General features: G+C 49.4%; 8 protein-coding genes and 1 non-coding gene across 9 annotated transcripts; 5 read left to right on the top strand and 4 right to left on the bottom strand.

Annotated features, from left to right (window-relative positions):
* Window positions 1-114: 114 nt before the first annotated feature.
* On the top strand, window positions 115-942 carry FPRO_01756 (uncharacterized protein; the record flags this gene model as incomplete). Its single annotated transcript, XM_031227940.1, has 3 exons — window positions 115-198; window positions 254-490; window positions 550-942. The coding sequence occupies 3 exons, from the start codon at window positions 115-117 to the stop codon at window positions 940-942; spliced, it is 714 nt and encodes a 237-aa protein (XP_031074717.1).
* A 138-nt stretch (window positions 943-1,080) lies between these two features.
* On the bottom strand, window positions 1,081-2,343 carry FPRO_01757 (uncharacterized protein; the record flags this gene model as incomplete). Its single annotated transcript, XM_031227929.1, has 1 exon — window positions 1,081-2,343. The coding sequence occupies one exon, from the start codon at window positions 2,341-2,343 to the stop codon at window positions 1,081-1,083; it is 1,263 nt and encodes a 420-aa protein (XP_031074716.1).
* Window positions 2,344-2,866: 523 nt separating this feature from the next.
* Window positions 2,867-10,527, bottom strand: FPRO_01758 (uncharacterized protein; the record flags this gene model as incomplete). Its single annotated transcript, XM_031227916.1, has 3 exons — window positions 2,867-2,969; window positions 3,022-3,626; window positions 3,679-10,527. The coding sequence occupies 3 exons, from the start codon at window positions 10,525-10,527 to the stop codon at window positions 2,867-2,869; spliced, it is 7,557 nt and encodes a 2,518-aa protein (XP_031074715.1).
* A 1,611-nt stretch (window positions 10,528-12,138) lies between these two features.
* Window positions 12,139-14,349, top strand: FPRO_01759 (uncharacterized protein; the record flags this gene model as incomplete). The annotated part of the gene is made up of 1 exon (XM_031227905.1): window positions 12,139-14,349. The coding sequence occupies one exon, from the start codon at window positions 12,139-12,141 to the stop codon at window positions 14,347-14,349; it is 2,211 nt and encodes a 736-aa protein (XP_031074714.1).
* An 815-nt stretch (window positions 14,350-15,164) lies between these two features.
* FPRO_01760 (putative DNA repair protein) lies at window positions 15,165-15,845 on the bottom strand (the record flags this gene model as incomplete). The annotated part of the gene is made up of 3 exons (XM_031227894.1): window positions 15,165-15,378; window positions 15,640-15,746; window positions 15,801-15,845. 3 exons carry the CDS (start codon window positions 15,843-15,845, stop codon window positions 15,165-15,167), a joined length of 366 nt encoding a protein of 121 aa, XP_031074713.1.
* A 2,466-nt stretch (window positions 15,846-18,311) lies between these two features.
* Window positions 18,312-20,219, top strand: FPRO_01761 (uncharacterized protein; the record flags this gene model as incomplete). Its single annotated transcript, XM_031227883.1, has 3 exons — window positions 18,312-18,627; window positions 18,692-18,987; window positions 19,041-20,219. 3 exons carry the CDS (start codon window positions 18,312-18,314, stop codon window positions 20,217-20,219), a joined length of 1,791 nt encoding a protein of 596 aa, XP_031074712.1.
* A 504-nt stretch (window positions 20,220-20,723) lies between these two features.
* Window positions 20,724-21,594, bottom strand: FPRO_01762 (putative translation initiation factor eIF-4E; the record flags this gene model as incomplete). Its single annotated transcript, XM_031227872.1, has 3 exons — window positions 20,724-21,212; window positions 21,260-21,331; window positions 21,385-21,594. The coding sequence occupies 3 exons, from the start codon at window positions 21,592-21,594 to the stop codon at window positions 20,724-20,726; spliced, it is 771 nt and encodes a 256-aa protein (XP_031074711.1).
* Window positions 21,595-24,052: 2,458 nt separating this feature from the next.
* Window positions 24,053-25,229, top strand: FPRO_01763 (uncharacterized protein; the record flags this gene model as incomplete). Its single annotated transcript, XM_031227861.1, has 2 exons — window positions 24,053-24,410; window positions 24,460-25,229. The coding sequence occupies 2 exons, from the start codon at window positions 24,053-24,055 to the stop codon at window positions 25,227-25,229; spliced, it is 1,128 nt and encodes a 375-aa protein (XP_031074710.1).
* Window positions 25,230-25,546: 317 nt separating this feature from the next.
* tRNA lies at window positions 25,547-25,641 on the top strand. Its single transcript has 2 exons — window positions 25,547-25,584; window positions 25,606-25,641. It is a non-coding gene; the product is annotated as a tRNA-Ile (tRNA).
* Window positions 25,642-26,893: the final 1,252 nt, after the last annotated feature.

Here is a 26,893-nt window from a genome sequence, read left to right as displayed (position 1 = left end):
GGGTTCTGCCGCTCACCTACGTAACATGTAGGCATCCCACTTGGAGCTCTCTCTTATTGCGCCGTGAGATACTATTTCTTTATAGGCATTAATCAAGCCAATGCCTCTTTCACAATGATTCCAAGACAAGGCTATGCGCCAACTCCTCATAGCTATGTACCCAATACGAGTCTTTCAGCCAGTATAAACCTCGACGAGGTATACTTTATCTTACATTCCATTGTGTATAACCGTAGCTAACCGCCAAGTGTAGGAAGTCAAGCTCACCAACACCCGTGCCGAGCGCGACCTCCAAGAATCCCTCGCCGAACTCTTCAGCATTATCATAACACTTGATGAACTCGAAAAAGCCTTTTTGAAAGATGCTGTCCCAGAAGCAGAGTATACCGAGATCTGCGAGCGATCGTTGAGGCAGTATAAGGCGCTGCTGGCCGATGAGACGATTGCGAGGGAGTTTGGAGATCTTGAAGATTTCAAGGCCAAGTGGGATGTATGGCGCTCTAGTACATCCCAACAGCTCCTATTAACCCATGACTAACATTCCTACAGCTCGAAGCTCCTCGCGCAACCGAGCGCATTCGTGTAGGAATGCCCTCAACGACCATCGATCGAGCCCCCTCGGCACAAACTCCCGCCCCCGCCGCAGCCAACAACACAAGCGGCGTTCTCATTCTCGAAGCCACCCAAGAATTCATCACCTTTCTCGATGCCGTTAAGCTCGGTCTCCTTTCCAAGGATCAACTACACCCTCTTCTTTCCGACGTTATCCAATCGGTGAACCGTGTCACAGACAAGGACTTTGAGAACCGCAGCAAGATCGTGCAGTGGCTTATCACCCTTAACCAGATGAGAGCGACGGATGAGTTGAGTGAGAGCCAGGCGCGCGAGCTGGAGCTGGATATTCAGCAGGCGTATCAGGGATTCCGAAGGACGTTGACATGATAAGTTGTGACATGATGATTTTGTGTATATTCTTGTTTTGAGCGAAGATGACTGCGCCAATGCCTGTCCGCATGGTTATTAGAAGTGGTGTGCTCCCTCTATATACCCACAGCGATCATCCTCATGATCCATGGTCCATTATACCAGGAACGTCCAGAAGCTGGGATAGACGAACTCCGACTCGAAAATCCTTCTGACCTGTTCTAGCACGAACCTCTCGACTTTGCCCACGTTCTTCAAGCTCTGCTTTCCGCCAACCCGTTCTCCAATTTCGCTCTCCACGCGAATCTCTTGTAGAAGTCCTCCAAATCGTGGTTTGTGATGGTCATTATTGGCATCTGCTGTAGAAGTGCTCGAACTCCCTTCTTCTTTAGTATCGTCGGGGCCGACAGCTGCGAGCGCATCATCTGGGCCGAGGAAGCAAAAATGTACTCGCTTGCGAATATGCGCCAATACTCCCACGCCATCAAACGTCAAGCCTGTGATGTTGAGTTTTAGAGGTATACCCACAAAACTTGGCATGGGATAGTCAAGCAGGATCTCCGCGGTAAGGTTCAAACGTATATCACCATTGTAGCGTATCCTAAAGACGGCTTGCACGTCCTCAACACGAGGTTCTCTCGGCCGCCGTCCTGCTTCTTCTTCTTCTCCCTCCTCTTCATCATCGTCTACAATCGCCGAGCCGCCAAGATGTGTATCCCTCGTTGGCGGCCGCGACGCCTCCACTGACGTAGGCGCCAGCGTAGAAACGCTTCCTTTCTCACGCAGGCTCTGCAGCGGGTCAAGGCTGGACTTGAAGTTATCAACAGAAGTCAGGCTGCTCTGTGATGGGTTCCGTGTGTGACTTGGGGCTCCCCATTCGCGTGCTGGTGTTCCCGGTACGCTCATCCAGTTAGTATGATGCGCACTCGCAACAGCGGCCAAAGGTGTATGTGTTCCTGTTCCAAGATGACTCTGGAAATAACCCAATCCCGATCCTCCTAGAATTCCTGGCGTTGAAGTTCCTAGGAACGGACTTCCTAGATCATGACCCATCATCTCATTCCTCAATACCTCGCTCCTCAATCCACCACCTCTCCTCGTTGAACCTCTCCACGGCGTAGGTCCAGGCCTCATCCTTGTTGGCTCTGGGGGCGGAGGAGGTGATGGCTCTTCTTCGCTATCCTCTTCATCATCGTCCAAATCCTCCTCGTAGAAATCAGGTAGAGGATCTGTAATGTCCTTGAGCTCAAGCTGCGGAGGGATGGTCCCAAAGTCGAAACCGTGGACGTTTACTGAGCGAATGAATTTTGGTAACGGAACTGTCTGGAATTTCTCGTGGACGAATTCCCGTATGCGTTCAGCGAGGGCGTCGCCATCGGGGCCGCTAGTGAGCGTCTCCCAATTCAGGTCAATCGACATGATCTTATGTCTCAGTTGTTGTTGATGTCAAAATTGAGTGCACTTTGGAATAGGATGTGGATGAGATGGTGGATGGAGCTGAGCTCCTAGGGCCTGATATGACATGTCGGTCTCAGTGGCTTACAGGTGCTGTCGGCCTGAGATGACGCCCTGAACCTACACTGTGGGGGGGCCTAAGCCGACATTACCACTCGAGCTGTCGACTAAGGTAGACAGTCCATCACGATACAGCCATTCAACTTAACATTTCTGAAGGGGCATACAACAGTAGCCATACTCTGTTGATTTATGCATGTCTTGTATCCACATCATGCAAAGCCTCCCGGGTTGTAAGCAAGACTATCCTTTCCCTGTCCCTTGAATGAATGCTCTGGTAAATGATCCCAATAACGACGCTGATGCTTGCTTGCTTATACATAAAACAAAAATACACTTCTTTTACGTTTATACCGGCCGTTGCGAAACATGCGTATTTTTCTTCGTTTATCTCATTCGCATCACACATAACAAACAACTCATACGCTCAGCGGAGCAACTCGGGCTCTTCGAACCTAGCGCGCCCATAGTAATGCGGATACTGAGGGTTGTTGAATAGATGCCAGCAGTTGGGCGCTTGCAAGATGTACCTGATCACAAGTTAGTTTACGAATACCTATCTCAGTCCCGTCTTGTACATACCTGGCCATTGCCTCTCGGAAACGGGACTTGTATTCCTTGGGACTTGTCACGGTAGGTCGATTGCGGCCACCACCTGCGAATCCACGGTCCTTGATCCAACTCTCGAGCTTCTTGTCCCAAGTGTAGGTCCGGATACAATCAATGATACCAACCACGAGTTCCTTGCGAGCTTCGTCGACGGCAATCATGAGTGAATAGTCCATCACATTCTGTCTTGCCAAGAACAACGTATCGTTCCAGACCGAAGCGCGTAAGAGCTTCTTGGAATGCTCTCGTGCAAAGAGGGGTGACTCGTAAATGTACTCAACCATGTTTTCGTCAAGGAGAACCTCATTTTGCTCTCCTGTCGACTGGATCTTACGGTTTCGCATGGAACCTTTGAGGTCAAAAATTCTTGTTGCTGACCGGTCGTAGAAGAGGTTCTCAGTAATAAGGAGATCCAACTTGATGTCAGTTCCTGTTGCAGGGTTCTTGATGAACACCTGGAAGAAGCCTAGCATCTTTGCGATGACAGACGGGAGATCATGAAACAGTGCCTCAGCCATGATGTTGAAGTATCCAGGCGCAAATCGCAGGAAGGCCGAAGTCTCGATAGGGGAGAGTGACTGGGGATTGTTAGTCAATCTTGACTCGAAGCGAAAATCTACACAAACTTACCTTGAGAACGAGGCGATCGTCCAACGTCTTCAAGAAAACGGACTTGGTCTTGCCTCCCTTCGAATCCCACTTCAGGCATCGTGAAAGAGACTCGACAATACGTTCTGCAACACCACACTTTCTCCTGAGTGCATCAAACTGCTCTGCATAGAAGATCTTGCAGGTCATGGTAGCAGAGCCTTCTCGGAATTGGTATTTAAGATGGGTCCCTGTGACGCGAAGAAGACTCTTTTCCATGTCCGTTTCCGACACCATCCAGTCGGTACCATCTGAAGGCAGTGACTTGGGCTCGGCATATCCGCCGCCCTCCACTTCGCGCTGCATAACCTCCTGTGCTTCTCGTCGAATGTTTGCCAGCTTGCCCTTATAATCGTCGCTGTTGAGAGCGAGTGCAATGACTGAGCTTGGCTCATCCTCTCGCACGATGATGTCTGAATCAACAAAGATATGGTCGCTGGGATTGACCGGATATTCGAGCTGGTGCCAGCCGCTTGCGCCTCGTTCAGCCCAGAAGTTGGTGAGATACTTCATCAAACTTGTCTTTTGATGCTTGGGCAATTCCAGTGGAATGTCGCTTGCATCAACGGAATCAGCAATCTCTTTGATGTCGTGCAAGTACTCATCTGGCACCGAGTGTTCGAGATCAGTGGTGCGTTCTTCGTCATCTGAGAATGTCTGACTGGTATTTGCAATGGTGTGATCGTCATTCTCTTCCTTTTCTTCCTTCTCCGTTATTTCTTCTCTTTCTCCATGGTCTGTCTTGTCTCCGCGCTCTTGACATGGCTCTTCACCCCCAATTTGCTGGCTTGGGTTTCCGTGCTGTTGTTCCTCTATGCTCGCGGGTGGCTCAGCTGGAGTCAATGGCTCAGTAACCGACTCTGGCTTATGATGCGAATCCGACCTTCGTGAAGCAATGCTGCCGGCACGTTTGCTGGCTTCGCGTTCAGCAATACTCTCCGATGGGGGGCTTGGTTCGTCAAAGGCGTCATTCACATCATCGTATACCTCAACAATTGCCTTTGTGGTTGTTCTCGGAAGCATGGCTCGAGGTTGGCGCATGCTCGCAGCACGCTTCTTGCGGTCTCGGATACGCTCTTTCTCAAATTCTCGACTGAGCTGCTCAAAGTGTCTCGCCAGTGTTGAAACCTTGGACTCTCTCTTCTTATGCACGAATCGCGGAATTCCTGACGCGGTCGCTTTTCCTCTATCCTTCAGATTTCTCAACCCCAGGCGATCTGAGAGCTTCTTATCTACTCTGATCGACCCCTCAGTTGTTGACTCGGACCCCGTGCTGTCAGGAGGATTCGTCTTAGTTTCCTTAATGCCAAGACCCTTGCCAATACCTGACTGAGTCCTAGAAAGTGTACGAACGGGGTGGGAGGTTGCTCTAACCATAGGAGGCGAGACCGCTTGCCCAGACTTACGAGAGGATCCACGCTCGTTTGTGGGAGTAGGAATTGTAGATGGACCTGCTTGATAGCCCTGTTCTCGCCTCACCTGGTCAATTTTATCTGATAGTGTTGGAGCGGGCGAGGGGAGCGCTTCAAGAGGAGACGGCAGTGGCTCGGTGGGCTCGGTAGACTCAACACCAGGCTCAGCGGGCTCAGCTGGCTCATTTGCTTCAGTGGTCTTAGTAGGTTCAAGGGGGATCAAGTCAAAAGCCCCGCCCGATGCCTTTGGTGTTTGTTCAGGGTCGGCAATGGGGGTCTCTTGATCGTCTTGATCATGGGCTTCTTGAGCTTCTGGTGCCTCGTCGCCTTGAGAAAGCTCAGTCGGAGGATGAATTGGTGTTGAGGGCGTGCGCGCTAGATCTAATGGTTCGACCCTTTCAATGGCCCCTTCTGCAGGGATCTCAACTTTACCATCTTCATCGGGAACGTCCTTATCATCGACAGGCTTTGATGAAGCGACACTAGCCTCCATACTGGTGTTGTCGGTGTAGTCCGTTGGTTGGGTGCTCTTCCCTTCTTCCTCCGTGAAAGTTTGAGACGGCCGCTCTTCGCTATCAACCGTTGAAGGCGTGCCTTCGTTAGAAACTAGCGACTCCTTTGACTCATTGTCTGTAAACATCTTCTTCAACTGCATGATGGTTAACTGGCGCATATCCTTGTCGCTGAGGAAATCAGCTTCAAATTTCGTAAACGCCTGATCCCATTCCCCGGCTTTCTCGAGCATCTCTCGGACGATACTGTTGAAAGGAACCACTTCGTAGTACTTGGAGTTGACGTAAATATCTTGCAATCTCTTGACGATGGTTGGGAGATCCTCTTTAGCTTTAGCAGTCAAACGATCGACTTCAGATTTGCACAGGTCCGCCTTGTCAGGCAAGACACTGTCAATTCTGATACACATTAGTCTTGATCTGACCGAGGCCATGAACTTGGCCCATCTCTCTTCCATTCTGACAAAGATCTCATTCTTGAGCTTCAAATCATTGGTTACTTTCCAGGTGATTCTTGCTCGAGGCACAACGATCTCCAATAGATCGATGGGATCCCAATGAATGCGGATTCTTGCGTCTTGAAGGCTAAAGTACCGAACGTGGTCCCGGTGGTGGTCATGGGGACATTCATGCATGCCTTTCATCTTTAGTCCCCGGCCCCAAAAGAGGAGTTCCAAGTATTTTCCAAATGAGTATTTGTAGGTTGCTTCCGACATAGGCCTCTCTTCCGTATCTTTCTTACAAATCTTGCAGTAAGTCCACATTGTGATGCCATCATAGTCTGCCAAAGCAGAGTTATTTGGCAAATTCTCGACAAAAACCGTGATTCGAAACTGGTCATGCACATAGGTCCTATGGTGTTCCAGCATCCTGCGTTCGCAGCCGTTCGAAGTGCAGACTTGGTTCATGGTATAGGCAAGATCTTCAACGTATTGACCTAAGGTGCAATCAGGGTCCATACCTGTGTCAATGTGCTGCTCATCGTAAAAGTTGATGGCAACCAAAGAGGGCTCAGTACATGGAATCTTGGTCTCTGTACAGACAACTGAGTAGAGGACGACAATGTTCTGATGAGAATACGGATCGAAGAGATCGAGGTTGCCCTGGATATAGGTTTCCCACTGACGAGTTTGGGTTTGGTAATTGTATAAAGCCTTATCGTACTCTGCATCGTGAACAGCTCGAAGGATCTCCATAATCTGTCGTGGTGCCTTTTGACCAATCGCCTCGACCATTTCGGGTTTGATGAGTTGGAATTTTTGAGGTTCTAATTTTTCTGAGTCTGTTTCTTCATAGTAATCGTGATTGCGCAATCTGCGCAAGTAGAGAAGTCTTCTCTCCTGCTCTCGCGTCTTCATTAAAAGGTAGGGTTGTGTGAACTTGACATAAGGCGAAGCAGAGAGGATCTTGGTTTCGTACTTGGCTACCATGTCACTATAGTAAGTTGGCATAGGGACATCGTCTGGAACTTGACTGGCTTGATCCTCGGCAACAGGATCGGACTGCTCTTGAAGAGACATGAGACGTGTGCGTTCTTGGGTCAACTGGCCTGACTGGTTCAATGAGCCTGTGTCGTCGGTTTCAGTAATGCTAGCGCTGTCCGCAGTTGTTTGAGAGGGTGGTTCACTATCTCCTGGCGGGTGGTTAACCACAACAGCTGGGCCGTCTCTCGAGTTGTCAACGCTATTGACGCTCATAGATCTCGCACTATCGCCCTGGAGCTGCATAGAGTTTGTCATGGAATCTCCAGCTTCTGGAAGTTCAATCGACTCATCCCTCAAAAGGCTGGATTCAAGCTTCAAATTGTAGACAACATAAACCATAAACTCCATAATATGCTTCACCTTCGAGAGTACTGTGCTGTTGGCACCCCTCAACGCAATCGTGCAGCCAAGCTCAGGAGTACAACCGGACAAGAAAATATATGACTTTTTGCGACCCGGGTAGTCATTATTCACAAATGTCCTAACTTCGAAGCTAGCACATCTTCCAATTTGGACGGGCAACGCCAACATGTCAAGAGACGATATAATGTCGGTTTCAGCACACCGTGCAACTGCTTCAATAACCGTGTGCTTAACATTGTAGGCCACTGAAATGTTTGCGTCTGAAAGATACTGCAACGCCACACCGGAGATGCTCTTTTCAGCAAGGAGCACTTGAGGGCGAAGATTCGTGATTCTCTGGACCACAACCCGTAGAAATTCTTTTTCTTGCTCGATGACAGGTTGCAAGCTCATAAAGTGCTGTTGATGCCGTTGGTACTCAATTGGAAAAGTCACAAGCATTACTCGTGGATTGGTAATCCTGCGAGGCATACTCTTGAGGGCCAGGTTCTTGGTGAAAACTACACCAGAGATGTAGGCTGTGTCACCAGGCTTGCCTCCTGGAATTCTCTTCAACTTGACATAATGTCGAATATCCATATCTTCTCCCTTAGCGACGTCTGGGTCAACGTCATCTGTTGCTCGCAACAGGATGGGAACAAGAGCCTTTTGCCACGCTGGGGGATTTGTAATCTCTGCATCGTCTAGTAGCTGGTGTAGCAACTTGTCAACGTGTCTCAAACTGGATGAGTTGAGCTCAACTTTAGGGGCCTTCTTGTGTTGCAGCGAGTCACTCCTAGTGATCTGGTTTGCACTTTGGTGAGGTGTATCCAATGAGAAGAGCAGTTCTGAGGACTGAGAGGGACCCTTGAACACGGCGGACTTTGGGCGCGGTGATGGCAAGTGATGCATACTGCCACTAACATTGCTAGTGTTTCGTCGCCTTGGTGGCCGACGATATCCGCCCAGGCTTCCAGGCAGCTCATCGAGACCACCTCTACTAACGAAGCTCATACCGCTGATGCTCTTTTCGCCTGCCCTATGGCGATATTTTCTATTAGCATTTACGTATGGTGTAAGTTCTGACTTGTCGTCACCAAGGCTTCCGGGTTGCAAGTCGCCTGTCATTGTGGTAAACAGGCTCATTTGCTCATCTTCACTTGACTCATCGGACATGTAGTCGGCCAGCTCCGGATCGATGATATTATCGTCGTGGAAGGCAGGAAACTTTGGCTTCTTAGCGCTCTCGTCATCAATGCCACGTCTGAAAGGTGCTCTCTCTTCCGGTGCAGGCTTGAAACGGTTCAGGAAGCCAGCATGTTTGGAGTGATGTCGTTTATGGCCTGCAGACGAATGTGGCCTTGCACTTAGTGATTTGAGAGATCGTGAAGAGCCTGGCCTGCTCAACTGTGGCGCATCGATCTCCAGAATGGCTGCAGTACGGGATTCTCCAAGGCGGCGAGTTGCAGGTATAGCCATCATTGGTGTCGTCACAGGTCTTGATACAGGTCTCGAGTCTTCTGATCCTTCGGAAGCAACCCCAGATTCGTTATCCCTCGGCTTAGACTGGCTCACGTTGCTGGGACTTTTCGCATGATTTGCGCCGAAGAATCTTGGCATGAACGATTGTTCATCTCCAGAGTCCTCTGAACCACTACCATCGAAACGCCTGGTGATGACTTCGAGACATCGCTTACAAACGCGCAGCGAGCCTTGCACACCGAACTTCTCGCCTGAGATCACAGTAGTGCATTTTGAATCGAAGATGCAGCCGCAGGTTCTGCAATGATGTTTTCTCCTGAATGCGCTGAACGGCGTCTGACAGAGGAAACACTCCTTGACAGTATCGTCTTTCATCCAGAATTCCTTGCTCAAAACCTGCTTGCGCATGCGAGTGAGCTGTGCATTCACCTGTTCAGAGGCTTCTTCACTACTCGTAACAGTGCCAGGTATTCTGAAATCGCCCGAGGCCATCTTTTGTGGTTTTGGGTTATTAGAGAAGGAATCGTGGCAAACAGAATCATGAGCAGATGTGCTGACGTGGCTAGGCTCAGCGGTTCCCCTGTCCAATGAGGAATCTCTCGAGTTTTGGCCTCCAGGGGATCTCGACCGGCTGATTCGATCGATAACGGCAGGCTTCCTTCTTACACTGTCGGGTGACAGTAAAGACGAGGTGACTGAAGGGCTACGGAGATTTCGGGTCTGTAGTGAAGGTGTACGATGGTGTGTACTTCTGGGACTCGTCGGACTTTTGATACTTTCGTCGATACTTTCGGTGTCCTCACGCTTAGACCTGGGCGGAAGCTTACCATCTTTCATGTCGTACAGACTGGTCGATGATTCAGCCGTCGTTAGATGCGCTTGCAAATCTGCTCGGCTGCTGATACTCTTTCGGCTCGATCCGACGCCGCCACTGTCCTCAGTGCGGATGGTGGTATGACTAGGATCTCTGTGTACCGTAACAGGGGCGATCGTAGGGTCAGCGGCGATAGAGCTGGGTGCCTTTTTGGAAAAGCTTTGACGGTTCGTAGGGTTGGACTTCTGGTTAGACATCAGGCTGATACTCGATGGCTTAGATGGCTGAGCTTGCGGTCGAGGTTCGATAGTACCGCCACTTTGACTTGTAGATGCCCCATCATTAGGTATGACCTGAGACGAGGAAGTGGATAGTGAGGCGCCGGTGTCGACTCGACTAAGCGAGCCGATAGAGGCCTTCGAGCCATGATTGGCAACAATTGAGGTTCTTTTGGAGGAAGGCTCTGACCTTTCTCCCGATGTTTGTTCCTGGGGTGATTTGGAGGTGCCTCCGCCACCTACAGCTTCCCTTAAACGACTATAGAGTCCACTGAAGCCTTGTTGGACTAGATCGCCTGCTATTCCTTTGTTTTCTGATGTTGGTGCTACTACGGGAGGCGGTGCGAAGTCGTTAAAGGTGGTTAGGGAGTCACACTGGCTAGCGGATGTGTGTATCTTGTCAAGGGCATGGGCAAGTTGCCCTGTAGAAATCGAGTTGATAGAATCGCGGCGGTTACGGATGGGAGTGCTTGTCGATGCAACGGAGCCGGACCTGGGCCGCGACATGTTGAGAGCGTGGATATTCTGAGAATGGGCTGGCAGATCCAGCGTATAAAAACTCGACAGCGGCTTGAGTAATGGAGTTGGAGGTCGGTATGCGGACGCCGGGCGGTCGTCAACAGAAAGGCCTTAGAAGTCTAAGACTCAATGCATGTGACGTTTGTCCACTTTGAGTTGCTCAAGCAAACGCAACAGCCACAGTTCGAGTACAAGATATCAACAGCATGGTGATCCGACGAACTTTAAAAGAATGGATAAGCACTTCGTGGACGGATGGAGAATGCAGAATGGAAGCAGCGAGCGGTGCGGAGAAGTCGAGGTCGATCTCCAGGGTTTCGCTGATCGGTGAAGCCGTTGTGGATAGACGGGACTGCAAGAAAGGTTGGGGTCTCTCTCGTCTTGGAAAAGATGGAATGGAGCGGGCTAAGGTTAAGGTAGTTCAGACAGACTCTAATAGCGGATAAGGCAAGAGACAGAAAGCAAAATGACGAAAGAGAATCAGCTGGATGCTGCGGCGCAGAAGGAATATGCTGTCCCGCACAGCTAATCACTGCTGTACGTGGTGAAGATCCAAGGTCGAGAACAACCTTTGGGCATCTGAGATGGGCGTTTGAATGCGTGATGGCGTCAGACCCTTGCAAGGCAGCTGGAGCCTGAAGCCTGGTGTCGGGGAGCAAGAAAACATTGGGGCTTGATATAGAGTGTCAGAATAAGCTCAGCAAGATATGTCCTAAACTTATGCCAAAATACCTAAGTCTTTTTGTCATTATAATTAAGGCCCTAAGTTTTCTTTCCTCCCCTAGCTTGGACTATCTAGGGGAGGAAAGAAAACACAGGACCTCGATCCTAAGTGACAAAAAGACTTAGGTAATAGAGCATAAGCTTAAGACAACTTTTGCTAAGTTTATTTTGACACCTTACAGTAAGGTTCGCTGTTTTCTTGCCCCCAAGGACTGTTAACGACATGGGGGTCACCGGAACATGCAGGTCTCGGTTGGGGTACCTTTTTGCTGTTGTGGAACAGTCACCGTTGGCATGAGTTGATTGTGTCTTGATGGCCATTTCAATGCAATATGCTACTCTCTCTCAGCAGACCATGTTGCTGAATGTTCGCTTAATATCTCCTATAGCATCAAAGAAATCTGGCCGTCTCCATCTCGAGTATTTCCAGTAGACGTCTATCGAGATGACCAACTTGAGCCTCTGCGCACAAAGTGAACTAAAAATTTCAAGTACCGACGACTTGGCGCTGATCAAGCACGAGCCACCCGCCTACCACACCTCACAAACTGGACCCCGCAGCTGCTGCAAGCACGGCCCAAAATTACCCGTCGCGTCGCGCTGAATTTCGTTTCGATTCGATGGTTAGACCTCGAGAAGACATTTCATTTCACTCAAGCTTCACTCTAAGAGGCCCATTGTTATTTCGCACAAATCTTTCTATCTGCAGAGGGAAACCCGCCATTCACCTATCGCATACGTCGCACGTCTCGAAAATCCCCTTTATTGCCGCACTCCTTCTTTCGATCTCTTCGCCCCGTCGCACAGATTCTTCTCGAAGCCTCCCATGTAACATCCAAACATCACGACAGGTTGTGGGCAATCTTTCGCATCCCAATGTCTCCCAAACCCTCTCCTGATCGGGACGTCACGGAGCTTTTCAACCGGCATCGCGTAACAAACATTCCCTCCGATCAGAGAGCACTCCTCGAAAGGCCGGACTCGTGGGCAGTCGAGCTTGAGAATACGCCCCACGGCCTTTCGCATCTTCCAGGACACGTTCTTGAGACAGTGAAAGTAACATATATTGCTAAAAAGCACGCGATTCAAGAGCATACTCCGATCTCAAAAAAGCGCATTGGCAGTCCTATAACATCAACACCCAATAAACGGCAGCGTAATGGTATAACGAACACACCTAAATCCGACCATGCCAAGCCACCACAATCATCCCCCGAGCGTGCAGTGTCCTGGTCTCCAACGCCGGAGCCCATTCCCTCAAAAGACGCAGATTGTATAGCGGTGGCTATAGTTGACCATAACACTCAGTCATCCATTGTTCACGAAACACCAAAACCAGGGCCAGGCTTCGGACGCCCACAGCGGCCGAATGCAAAGCCAATCCTTGAGAACCCACCTTCTTCTGCGGAGACTGAAGACGACTTGGAAACGCGGATTCCTGATGCTCAGCCTCTTCACAATGGCTCCGTTAACAAAACGGCAGTGCGGTCTAAACCAACTGCACCATCTCCGCTTTCCACCAACAGGACCATGGCTACACCGCCATGCGCTCAACCGAGCAACACAGCTCCAACGGTGGTGCCAAATACAGAAAATATTCGCAGGAGTGAGAGCCCAAAGACTCGTCGATTAAGATTCAAGCCAATCGTTCTTGACAGTTGGGAACGGAATAGGAAGAAAGGTTGCAACGAAAAAGATCGTCTGCCACCGACTATAATGCCCCCAAAAGTTATCGACGATTCAATGCCAACGTCGTCCGATTCTATTATTCCATTCACGGGCATACCCATCACACAAGAGTCCGTCAGGGATATTAGAGAGTCAATCGAGATGAAGGAAGATGAAACGATGGGCAATGTAGAGGAAGTTGTTCCCTCAACGAATTTCCATGGATCAACTGCGGATCGCCCGATGGTCGACGGTACTGATAAGAAGCCAAGTGCCGAGAGCAAGCCCATACAACAACCGACCACGTCTTCGCAGATAGGTTCGTCAAAAACGACAGCGGCAACAAATCCTCAACCACAGATAAATGACCAAATGGTGAAAGAAGAGTCACTTGCTCCCGTGCCACTTATAGCGCCAGGAGCTCCTCTGGAACCCTACGAAGCATTTGTGCAACAATATCCAGACTACCCCGGTGAAAACGGGGGTGACAAGTTGCCCGGGACCAAATCGAACTTCATTTATGCATGTGTATACCTCAACTACCTACGCCCAAGGAAGCAGCTTCGAGACTGCCTCTATGATGAATTCATCCGAGCTTACCCGTGCTCTTATGGGGAGTACGTCAAACGCTCCCGTATTGAACCTATGGTTGCCATAAAATGGTTCAATCAGCAAACAGGCCCCTTGGTGTATAATAAATATCTTGTGAACAGGGGCAACTTGAGCCATATCCTCAGATCATACCCGGAGGAGTTCGCACGTGCGAATGAGCTGGTATCCAAGAAAAGCGAAGATGATGCTGGCGGGGATGATCTAATGATATATACAAGCTCAGAAGACGAAGGTGACTTTGATGAGGACGACAGCCAGCGTTCGGTTTCCCCACCATCCCAACGTTCTTCAGAGAGGGAAAGTGTCGAGTCACCACATCCAATTGCAACTATCGAGAATGATAAGGAAATCGACCCCCCTGAGATCCCGTCTGCGCCTCCTTCAACTTCTAGCAAAGGAAGGCCATCATTGGCATCGACGAATGATTTGGAGATAATCTCGAGGCCTGTGCCAACAGCGAAGCCCATTACTCCCGCACAGTCGAAAATCAGACGACAGAACCCAGCTTCAGAGAAAAGACCACTCCAGTCCTCACGAGCTCAAGAGATCTTGACTCAACCTCCTCCACCCACTTCGCCCCAAATGCCACAAACCTCAATGTTACCACCATCTACTATAGGAGGCTCAGCAATCAAGTCGACGGCTCCTCGACATTCACAGTATTTCAAAAGAATATCCGAGGACCTCCGGAAGGCGACACCGAAGCAACGCTCGGCAAAGGATCTTGAAAAGCTTCGAGAGCATTTCAGAAGATCGAAAGGGACAGGGGCGCAAGATCGTCGAAGCAGCAGTGGCCGGTTTGAATAGAATCGCGGATCGGGAAAGGCGCTAGGATCAAGATTACGGTTAAGTGATAGTCATGTTGACGATCGAGGCTTTCGGGGAGGCTAAGGCGTTTGTTTTTTATTGTATCTGATACCCAAAATCGTTGTTGAATCTGCAGAAATGCCGTCAGCAACATCTTCATGACTGTACAGTATTATATCATCAAGTATCACAGGCCATGAAAGGTCCATAGATTCGATTGCATGAAGAAGAGATTGATTCGGTGGCGGAAAGAACAGTCTATTGTGCGTGGGCAACATGTCTATGGTAAGCTAGGTAGCTGGTTCGACTGAGAACCTGGCTTGATTAATGGACTGACAGCATGGCGATGATGCAGAAGATGGGAGAAGTATTAGAAAGAAATAGAGTCCTTGGTGTCCAGTTGCCTTTCCTCGTCAAGATACTCAACTTCATTTCTCCCGTCATTCCGTGTAACAAGAACAAGATTTTATCTTCGCCCCCACTGCCAGTCGTCGTCTCATTTCCACGAAGGGGGGTATCATACAATCTTGTTTCAATTTTTTGGGTCCCAATCAATTTTGTTTGTGTCTTCACTCCGTGGCACGAACTACTCTCGCTGCCCATCCCTTTTCGACGTTGGTCTTTTTCGCCTTTGTTCCTTTTTTTTCTGCTGATCCCAAATTGGTGATGTTTTTGGTTTTGCTGAGAGTAAGGGTAAAAAAAGAAATCCCGGTGTTGTTAAGCCTTGAAGTCGTCATTCTGTCATTAGCGGTCATTATGATTTTGATTTTCTTTTCGTGTCTTTTTTTTTTTAGCTGGTGAAGAGAGTGATGTTTTCACTCTTCCTCAGCTTCAGCTCGGGCGGCACGGGCAGCGGCTTCATCTTCCTTCTTCTTCCTTTGGCGGGCTTCTTCCTCGGGAGTCATGGTGCGCAGCTGGAGAGCGTGGATGCCGTTCTCCTGGGCCATCTCGTCGCGGAGAAGGGCGTAGACCATGCGGTGACGGGCAGGCTGCATCTTGGAGTTGAATGCGTCGGAGGTGATGACCACGCTGTCACGTGTTAGTATGCATTGCATCTTGATTGTGAAGTTGGGTTGACCGGGGTATGTGCAGAAGAACGGTGTGGGTGAGTGAGGAAGGGTGTGAGTGAGTATGGGGTACAAGAGACTGCATTGCATGACAAGAGTGTCACGCGGGATGGGATGAGATGAGATGAGATGAGGCGACATGATATGATTCCAAATTGAGATGAGATGAGAAAAGGAGGTTGCACAGAAGTCGGCTGAAGGTGACAAAGAGCGCAATTCTTACCGAAAGTGTGTCTCGCTGGAGGTAGTGTGTTCCATGGCCTTGTGGTGGGAGTGAAGATGAGAGTCATTGTAGATCTCGAGAGTTTGGGGATTGAAGGCCGCGGTGATCTAAGGGGAATAGTCAGTGGGTGGTTTCGTCGAATATGCACATTGAGATCTCACCTTGGCTCGAATAAGATCCTCAACAGGAGTGTTGGAGTTGCTCATGGTTGAGAGCTGTCGCTGGACGCTCGAAAAGCCGAGCGCGTATCGTCGAAACATGAGGTATGGCGGTCTGAAGATAGAGGAACGTAGCGACGTCCAGGTACAGTTTGCGCAATGTCGACTGGAACTAGATAGAGTCGACAAAGGCGATACAGATGCGACTATTTAAAAAACGAATTGAGTCGATGACAACTCGGAATTCGCGGGCGATATAAGAAGAATAGAATCTTTCCTGTCCGGATCCCAAGTGGAGCGGTAATGGATCGACAGGGCAGGACGAAAGGCTCTGGTTGGCCTTTGGCTGGTGGGAGGGAGGTGAAGTAGGTTTTTTTTAACGAGGTTCCCGAGTTGTCGGTTTGTCCGCCTCTTTAAGCTTTAGGTTGTCGGTCTGGCTCTGGCTATTGCTGCCCCCAAAAATAAACCACACTGTGACTGTAACGTGACGTGACAACTGAAAGCAGGAACAGGAAGTCAAAAGCGAGAAAATAGCAAACAAGAGACTTTGCAGGCGAGACGAGACGAGACGGAAAGTGAAAGGTTGGAAAGGCAAGGTGGAAGAGGCGGGACAGGACAAACTGATATACGTTTCAAGATATGGACGGGATAGGATCTAGAGGAAGCTTGGACTAGAGGTAGGCATGTATGTACAGTACATTCTATGGATTAGTACCCAAGGTATCTAAAAGTGGCGGAACACGTTCACTCTTTCGTGAAAAAACAAAAACGCATACTCCGTACGATGATTGTGATTTGTGAAATTGACAACTCAGGGAGCCGTTATCCCGTTTCGGTGTGAAGTCGGTGTAGGAAACAACAAGCAAAAAGGAACAAACAAGCAGAAGCAAAGACAAAAAAGCCACCAAGTCAGTCACATAGACATGTACAGCACAGTACAGAACCTACTGTAACCCAAGGTAAGGTACAGGCCCCTTCTAAACATGTTCGTTATTCCTTCTACTGTACCGTGAAAAGCGCGGGGCATCTGCGTACTGTACATTTTTACCGTCTTTCCATGAGCCAAAGTGGCGGACAAGTTTTTCGATCCATCACATCGCATCACATCCCTACAGTCCTACACCCCTGAAAGCCTCTTTTTAGCAAATGATCAGCCGCCAATCTGCGTGTCCGTCCAGACGGTTGGGTCGGGCGTCGGCTGGCCCTGACCGCCTGGCTTCTAGAGCGGTGAAGCCAGGAACAAGGGTTACGAACTACGAACCCCTGTTCTCCTTCTTCTCTCTCTCTGTGTCTGTGTCTCTGTCTCTGTGACTCTCTCTTTTCTCTGACCAGTCTGATCGTTGCAAATAGTAGAATGCCACGACAAAGCAAGAGAGTCAACCTTTTACTCATGATAGACTACCAACTTACCTACCAGACTAGCACCGCTACTATACATCCCAATGACATATACCACACACCCCGGCTGCAGACTTGACAGCATACACAGTGGATCTTGTCATTGGAGCTGTGGGAGCTTTGCTGTAGGTACGGGCCCAAACAGGCGGGATCTGGTGCGATGCGATAGCGGTCTCGTGGATTGGCCCCATAGCTAAGGTAGTCAAAGTTAGGTAGCGTTGAAGGTTAAGGTCCGGGGTTTGTTTAGAGACAAGAAAAGAAGAAAAGATGTCAAATATGCAATCCACTCATTCACGTATTCGTCTTGGACCTGTGAGTTGTTGATGAGGCCAGCGCTCAACCATAACAGCCCAGCACAACAAACCAGTCACTATCTTCCCTGTCTCCCACTCGACTCAGGTCTCAGGACAGGAAGAAGGATCGTGTATGTATGTACGGAGTATGCATGTACCTACAATACTGTGCTGTACTTTCATCTCAACTGTTGGGCCTGGACGGATACCTACGTCCGTACGTACGTACATGTACAACGCTTGTGTTGCATTGCAGTCGAACGGTTCCTTAAGCCTCCCAGCTAAAAGCACACGCGGACGCATCTCTAGCTGCCGATACTCGTCCGTAAACAAAAGAGGCGCTGCTTATTGGCTTCACCTTCGAATCCTTTTCACTCTCTCCCTCAGAAGATGTGCACCTTTACTTTCTGTTAGCTCCTCAAAACTGTTCGGCGCGGCTTCTAAAGGGTACGTACCTCCGGGGAAGACGGCCGTCCGTCCGGGACCGTGGGCCGAAGACTTGACCCCATTTACGTCAAAGAGCCAACCCACTTTAGCACAGGGAACGTTGGAGCTTTTGCTTCACAACGCACGCAACTCCATTTCTAAATTCAGCTGTCGATTTCAATTAACTCATGCTCATGCTCCAGCGGGATCGTCAATCCCTAAATCCTATCCCCTCCCCAGTGCATGCCCTGCCTCGGCAAATGCGCCGTTGAACCACACCTCAACGTAACATTCAGAGCCCAAGTCTGCACAGCAGAGACTCCGGATTGGCCTCTTCTAATTCTTGAATCCTTGTCGCCAAACCCCGGCGCTTCGGGGCCTTGAATTATTGTTCGTCATGTCGCTCCTCCGACATCTCGTCACCTCCGCCGTCCGGCGCCCGTCTGCTGCTACCTCCGCTTCCTTCATTACCCTCCGTCCCGCTGCTAGAATGCTCTCGACCTTACCACGCTTACCGCTCTTCGAAGCTGTTGCACAACATGATCCAGATTCGAAAGCTGTTATCCACTCTCTTTCCGGTCGGACCTTCAAGTATGGAGAGCTTCTAGGTGATGTTAGTCGCGCACGGGACAGGCTGGCCGAAGCTGCTGGTCGTGAGGACCTCAATGGCGAGCGCATTGCGTTCCTGGTTGAGAATAGCTATGACTACGTAGGTGAGCTCATGATGTGATCCTCGTGATATCGCATTGCGACAGCCATTGACATGCGCTTGTATAGTAACTCTCTTGGCTGCAATGGCTGCGCGATCTATCGCCGTGCCTCTATCGCCTGCATTCCCTGCGCCGGAACTACAATACATTCTCAACCAGAGTGAAGCTTCATTACTAGTCTCCTCGCCAAAATTCGCATCCAAGGCCAAGGAAGTTCTTGCGACTGAGCTCACAACCCAACCGGCGCATGTAGAACTTCAGAAGCATCAAGGTGGGGGCAGTCATGACAAGGTGCAACTGAGTAATGCCGACTCTGGCGAAGCTGGTATGATGCTGTATACTTCGGGAACGACCAATAAACCCGTAAGTCTGCTCATGATGCTTCAATGGCTCTGTATGCTAAAGTCTCGGCTTAGAAAGGAGTACTACTCCCCCAGTCCGTCTTGACAGCGCAATCTCGCTCCCTCGTTGAGGCCTGGAACTACTCACCCTCAGATCATCTCCTCCACGTCCTCCCGCTTCATCATATCCACGGAACTGTAAATGCCATCCTTACACCGCTTCTCGCCGGCTCAACAATCGAGTTCATGTTCCCATTCAACGCTGATGCTGTATGGAAGCGTTTCTCAGTGCCCTTTCTCGACAATGCGTCCTCTACCGCTAAAGAGAAAATCACATTCTTCACAGTCGTACCCACGGTGTATAGCAGGCTACTCACCTCACACAAGAGCCTTCCTCGAGAGACTCAAGAAGCCGCCCGTAAAGCCATCTCGCCAGAGAACATGCGCCTCTCCATTTCTGGTTCCGCCGCACTTCCAACGCCTATCAAGACCGCCTGGAAAGATCTCAGCCATGGAAATGTCCTCCTTGAGCGCTACGGTATGACCGAGGTCGGTATGGCGCTGAGCTGCGGTCTGGACTTTTCAGATCGTGTAGATGCCAGTGTTGGCTGGCCATTGCCGTCCGTTGAAGCTCGCCTAGTCGACGTGGACAACGGTGAAATTATCAAGGAAGGAGAAGAGATCGATGCTCAAGGCCGCGAACGCTCTGGTGAGATCCAGTTAAGGGGCCCGACCATCTTCCGCGAGTACTGGCGCAATCCAACCGCAACAGCAAGCGAATTCGTTGAAGATTCAGACGGCAATGGAAAATGGTTCAAGACAGGCGATGTCGCTGTCCGCCGTCCAGTCCCCTCCGCCACTGCTTCCCAGTCATGGACACATGGCCCCCTTTACTTCATTCAAGGACGCAAGTCCGCTGATATAATCAAGACAGGGGGCGAAAAGGTAAGCGCTCTAGAAGTCGAGCGAGAGCTACTATCCCTCCCCGAGGTCGCCGAAGCAGCTGTCGTGGCTGTGCCTAGTGGGCAATGGGGTCACAAGGTCGGCGCTGTCCTAGTTCTAGATAATGACGTTGTCAAGAAGTGGTCGGCCCTCGATATGCGCAGAGCGCTCAAGGGACGCTTGGCAAGTTATAAGATTCCCCAGGTCATGCGGCTTGTTGACCAAATACCCCGAAATGCTATGGGCAAGATCAACAAGAAGCAGTTGGTCAAGAGCATCTTCCCCGATGATATCAGCGGGGATGAGAGCTGATATGATCGGCTTCCATTGAAAAATTAAAAAAGTGTAAGATATGAAACTTATAATCACCCTCATCGCTCTAAGAAGCCACACTTCACCAAATCTGCGAGCATTGTTTCAGCAGGTTGGTAGCAATTGAGTATGCCTAGCAAATATTCATATGAAGCAACTGAATACAGTTGTTTGAAAGTACAAAAATCTATTTTCCTTTCCCCTCCTTGGGTGTCCCTTTTCATACTTCGTGGATGCACTTGGGAAACAGCCCTCCAAGCAACGCCAATAGAACATTGAGCTAAATGAAATTAAGGATAAATCGTACCCAGGCTGACTGAGCGGTTTACATATCCGGGTTCAAGCCAGTCGCCGCTCAATCCTTGCTGTCCCGCTTCTGCTTCAACAACTCGTCGACCTCTCGTGAATCGCCAGATGAACGGCGTCAGGTTCAGAAACGTGAAATGGTCATTATCGGATATCGTGCTAAATCAACGTCGTGCCTCTGTGTAAATCCTCGCACGTTTAAACAACGTGCTTAGCCTTAGCTCGTGTGCTGCCCGAGTGGGCACTGTCGGTGTGTCCAGAGAACTCAACCTGCTCTGCCGCAGGCAGCTCGAGAACCTCCTTGAATCTGCGGCCGATAGACAGGAGAATCTCCTTACCCTTCTCACCACTGCGGCCCTTACCACCAGCGACATCGCCTTCACCTCGACCGGGGATACTCTTTCCGATGGTACGAGTCCAGACACCAATTCGGAAGAAGGCCTTTCGAACGTTGACAACTACACCCATGACCTCACCATCGTCCTCGTCCTCGAGGGTCTCGCCAATAGCGGCCATCATGACCTGGAGCCAAAGACGGTCTACATCGATGTTTCGCTTGTCCTTGTACTGGTAAGACCACTTGCCGCCATGCTTGTTCTGGGGGTCCTCCCACTCGGGGCGAACGCCGGCCTTGAAGAGGTGGTAGTCGGACTTGAGGGAAAGCTCGGAAACGGGTGCGACATTATTCTAAAAAATTAGCACGAGAAAGATCTGAGGTCAGGGTGATGACTCACGTAAACGCCCCAAAATTCCTCAACGGAGTCGAAGGTGATAACTTCCTTGAGGAGATCGTTCCAGTTGTCGCCCTATCACAAGTATTAGAATCCGAGTTCGGCGGTAAAATTCTGTCGTTTCTCACCTTGCCACTCGGAGGCTTTGTGAACCAGAGAGTCCACTTGTTCTGAAGAGGGTGCTTCACGTTGAAGTTGTCCTTGTCGTGGAAAACGGTGACGGGCTTGTCGTCGTCCTTGACATCGGAAGAATCCTCCTTGCCAGCAGGGTCGACAGGGATGGTGGTGAGGTCGACCTGCTCGTCCATCTTGGGGGTGTCAGCTACAGCGGCGGCCATTTTGTTGGTTTTCTGTTTGCAGAGTCGTGGTGGAAGTTGAAGGGTTTCGCAGATGGAAGATCGCGGGGCAGAGTCGATAGAGTAGAGGCAAAAGAAGTGGAAGAGATTCAGAAGTGGGGCCAGAAGCAATGAAAATGAATGTTCAAATTTCAAAGCAATTCCTTCCTTTCGTGGAGAGTTTGTCTGCAACTTTGCACCAGGCAAGAGTCGCGAATAGCGGTAGAGTGAGAAGGAGTAGTAGTCGAATTTGACGTTGTCGGAAGGTACGAAATGCGCCTGTTGAAGTTTGGTTTGTGTCGCGAGGCGCAAGCAAAAATTCTTAGGTGCTGACCTAAAACTGCTTCACTTTGAGTTTGGCAACCGCACTGGCTACAGGCGGTACCTGACTTCTGCCTAAAATGTTAGGCCACATTTCTTTGCCTCTGGCTTGCTTCAGCCTCTAACGTTTCAAAAGTCAAACGAACCTCATATTTCTCATTCAACTCCTTAATAGCCAGGTATTCGCATTAATTTGCAAGGAACAATGCCAGGGCTACACCGAAGCTGCAGGTATCATTGACCCTTCTCTTGTTTCAACATGGGCCTCACGTGCCAAGCAAGAGCCTTCTTTGTCCCAACTTTGTGTCCATATCCGATCCACGCTCCAGGAGCTAATGATTTGCTTCCACGGTCCTAGTAAGTTTATCAACGATGGGAAGCTAATAACTCTAGGATATCTTTGTGCCAAGGCCAAGAAGGGGAACTGAAATCGCACAGGGTATTTCTGATGGAAAATACTCTCTCCTGGTTAGTGGTTCAACAATACTTGCAATGACATTCAAGCAACATATCCACAAATCGAGCTGGTATGAACCTGACTGTCAACTAGCGTCTATCGGGCCTCGAGAGTTTAATGCAACTCAACTGCATATGACGCAGTGTTTTCAGTCACGCGCATATTCAATGTGGAAAATGGTGTACAAATTTGCCCTTGAAAGTGAGCCGCCTATATGAGCTTTTAAAGGCTCATAAGTGCCATGCTGATATGCCATTGGCTTGTCGAATACAATGTGCTGTCATACTTGGTGTGATCTCCTGGCGTGGATGAATTCGGGTTAACAGTTCAACTTCATGACCCCATTTATGCCTCCGCCTCAAATGGTCAACCACAAACCTTTGTACGACTTTGAGCCGTTCGGTCCTCGCACCATTTCTCATGTAGGCTGGGATCTAGACATTTCTCTAACCCTGGTCAAAGTGTGCCAACAGCCGCATTCGAATAAGACACATGGGGCTAAAACATCAAGGACAAAGGAACAACACAGTCAGATATAAACGGCTAAGGCGGTTTCACACAATTGTATTCATCCAGTCAGAGGCTCTGCTCTGGCCAACTTGTACCAACTCTGACATTGCTGCGTCACTTCTCCCTTGCAGCGAGGCGTTCGAGGCGCCAACGATCATCCAGAGCTACAATTAAGCCTCAATAGTCACCCACCTTGAACCACGTTCACCATTCACAGACGATCTTGGGCTGATGGAGCGGGATTTCCCTTTGACGTTTCCCAATTTCATTGGCTTTATGAATATTCCTCGTCCCACAAAGGGATTGACAACTGGTGTGCACCCGCTTCATTACGTACTATACACCATGATCTTGTCCCAAATGATCACCAGAGACACGCTAGGTGGTCCTGTAGGAGTGCAGGTACTGGCTATGCCACTCTGGAATGTGAACGCGCCTCACAACCTCGATTTCATCCCACCATCGCGACCCCACGGGTCCCTTGGTGTGTCCGCGAGCCCCTCATGCTCATGAGCCATCATCCGAGACCTGTGCGATCAACCGTGGACTGACCAGGGTTGGCATGCCGGGCCTTTTCGTTCATAGTCGACCTGATGTCCATATATAGAAGCACCAACTTATAACAAGTCCGTCTTTCCCATCAAAGACAAAGGAGTTCCCCTCACCAACACACCCTTCCAACCCAACTCTTTGTGCCTCTTCTTTTACTCTGCCCAAACCTCAATCACACAATCTACTACCAACTTAAAATACCATCATGGAGCCAGAGACAGTAGCCACTTCCTTTGAGAAAGATGCTTGCAAGACAAAGGACAATGCCCCCAAGGGCAAGACTCGAAGTAGTTCTCTTTTAACAATCAGCTCGGGCTTCACCTTTCTTGCTGCCCTTCCTGGAGGATCAAGCTCTTCGTCGTCTTTCAGATCATCATCTTTTCGATAAATACCCAACATCAACTCTTGTCTTGTTCGATCTGTCCTTCGTTTGCACACTCTTTTGTTTAATTGTTCGATATCGCTTACACTCTGCTGGGTCAGCTGCTTCTTTCTACATTCCTTCTTGACGTTTTAATTCAACCCGTTTCTGTTCTGTGTTATACTACATACATGATGCGGGAGCTCAGGTCGTTTAGTCCTGTACGCCGCAGTCTTGATTTTGTGCCATTTTGTTCAGACATGGAATTACCAAGCAATTTTTACGAATATCACTTCAGTCGTCTTGGTGCTGAGATCTGTACTATTGTGTTATCAGCATTCTCCCCCAAAGAGGAACATCAGGCTCCTCGAATGTCCCCGTGGCTAGGAGACTATCCGGAAGAATTCATCAGATATGTTGAGCTTGTAGCTCATATGGACGCACGCGCAGGGAAATGGGATAGACTCCTTCGTGATAGGGGTGAGAGAACGAACCTCCTTCAAGCTATCATTTTCAAGGCTCTCGACAATCGAGTCTTTTCACGGCTGCTGTTTGGCGCCAGCTCCAAGCATGATGAGACATTGCATAATTCCGATGTTGCACTCATCACTGCAGAAGGTATGTGATACAACTCGAGATAGGAGCAGCGCCACTAACGTTCTTGGAGGTTTCCAACGTAGTGAACTCCGAGCCCATACCAACAGAGTTTGGCTTAAAAAGAGCAGAGGGGAGCCCGACTTATTATGGAGTGAGGTCGACAAGCTTACCACCGAGGTTTACCTTCTGCTGCTCCACGTCTACGAGTTCACGGCCAGCTTTGATGGTTATGAACCCATTTCCAGAACGGAGTTGTATCAGCTACTGCACGATGTGATTTCATACGCAGGTTGGCTCAGCGTGGGACTTCGCATGTCATCAGCCATCGTCTCGATCAACTGGCTCATACCTGGTGAGCTGTACGCACTGAACCAAGTGAGCACCTGTCAACCGGCGTACCAGGCTTCAAAGGAGGCAGCTCAGCAGCATGATATGCGGTTACAGGAGCAGAGACCTGAAAGAAAGCAAATGAGCTCTATGGCCAGAGTCAAAATATCCGTCATTCCAGAGATCATTCAATACCGGCCATATCCCAAGGACGCGAATGTCGAGGGTATTGATTCCTACATAATAATGGAGCCGCATGCGGTGCATTACGAAGGGTTTCTAGAAGAGCACGATGAGAACAGGGCCTTCATCAGCTTGCCAGACTACATCAAGAAGCTACGGGATAGAAATTGCGCACCACGTAACACTGCCCTGGTCATAATGGTCACTGTGTTGACCTGTTTGTGGGTTCTTTATACCATCTCGGGACAACAAACCTGGCAGAAAGCCAGGGGATGGGTGATTCCGGAACCTGAGCCTGAACCTAAGAAACCATGGTATAGACCATGGTAGTGTATCTACCTGGTATTTGTGGCCGTAACTAGGTGGGGGTCGTCGTCTTTGTTGCTGCACTTGGACTTTGGAGTTTATAAAGGTTACATCGGAATATCACAATGCAAGACTGTTAAATTCTCTATTGGTTCTTCTCAGAGAAGGGCTCCTCCTCATAACTGAACTGGAAAAGTTTTCATGACGATCATGGCAATCCCATGGACATTATAGTGTTTGACGTTTTACTGCAGGGTAGTTCTGGGCGAAAGCCAACAGCTTCTAGATGCTCATTTCGCTCCGGCACCACAACAGCGGATCACATCTGCAGCAGCTGATCGGCTTCCGTAGCTCAGTTGGTTAGAGCGTCGTACTAATACTTCATTCCGAGTATCCGGTAATGCGAAGGTCTCAGGTTCAAGCCCTGGCGGGAGCATTGTCTCTCAGTGCCCATCAGCTGATTTTTTGTGCATTTTTGCCGATTTTCCTGTACTGGAATCTATATTCGTCCAGATATCACCAAGTCTTTCATGGTGTTGAGTGGGATCTGGTGTGGGCGGAAGTCGCCGTCAGGGTAGGAGCGACCTACCAGGTGGATCTGATCTTGATGATCAGATAAGATTAGGAGAAACAGGATCAAATCATTACACCATTCAGATGCAATCCCTTGCCTGTGACCCCCAAATTGTGTGATGAACCCCTCACTGTTGGTGATGGAGTCTGCATTGGTTCCTCTCATACATCCATATCGTACGATCCAAACTAGATCTGCAGAACTACAACCACTGTGAGAGCAGTCCTAAGTTTAGCCTGCCTTAGTATAAGTTACTCTAAAGACCCTAAAGCTTAGGATTGACTCGCCCTAAGCATATCCTAAGACACCCCAGATGCTGTTCAGGCTTTCTACGTAGGGAGTGACATATCGCTACAATCCGAGTCCATTATGCTGCAGTTGTGGCTTCGATGATATTTCTTTTCGAAATGATTCTCCGGAGATTGTGGTCCCTGATCATCAAGTTGTAATGCATTAGTGTTTCGGGCCTCATTCTGCACACTTTGTTCCCGAGCCTAAGGTATGGGACGTTACTTGGATCTCTGACTCGTGTCGAATTGGCACCCGGCTAAAGCATGCAGATGATCGAGGATCTATTTCGATAGAACACGTCCAGTGAAAGACCGCGTTTGACCTCGTTCCTTCAAATACACGAGACGTCGCACCTAGACAGGCTGGGTAAGCTTTTTTGTACTAGAACTGCCGCGCGCCATCTCAGTCTTTCCACTGGAAGAACTTTGCCTTAGGCTCTTCAAGTCTCGTCCACGTTTCTGATGCAGACGATTCTCTGTCGTCTAAACGATGATTTCTAATGACTGGGAATAATATTGATTTTACGACGAACTCAATTGATGTGAAGTAAGTGGGAGGCAATTGATCAGCTCTCATCACATCCATCAGCCACCAACTAAAATTGTCACCCATGCTATTCAGGTTACACTTCAGCTTTGGAAAGGTATAGCACAGTATGCTCATTTTCCTAGGTACTGATGTGGACTCGATCGCAAGTTGATGCGATTACGGAAGTGAGTGTATCAGGCAGAGCAAAGTTTCCAACCACCAACTGGGCTAGAATACGAGAAGTCCACGAGGGACCCTGCAGGGACAATAGAGAATCCATCAATCACTCGTAACG

This window comes from Fusarium proliferatum (assembly GCF_900067095.1).
Source record: "Fusarium proliferatum ET1 genome assembly, contig: FPRO_scaffold001, whole genome shotgun sequence".
In the NCBI taxonomy this organism is placed as follows: Eukaryota; Fungi; Ascomycota; class Sordariomycetes; order Hypocreales; family Nectriaceae; genus Fusarium; species Fusarium proliferatum.
Note: the sequence above shows the minus strand (reverse complement) of the source record. Positions and strands in the feature narration are given on the sequence as shown.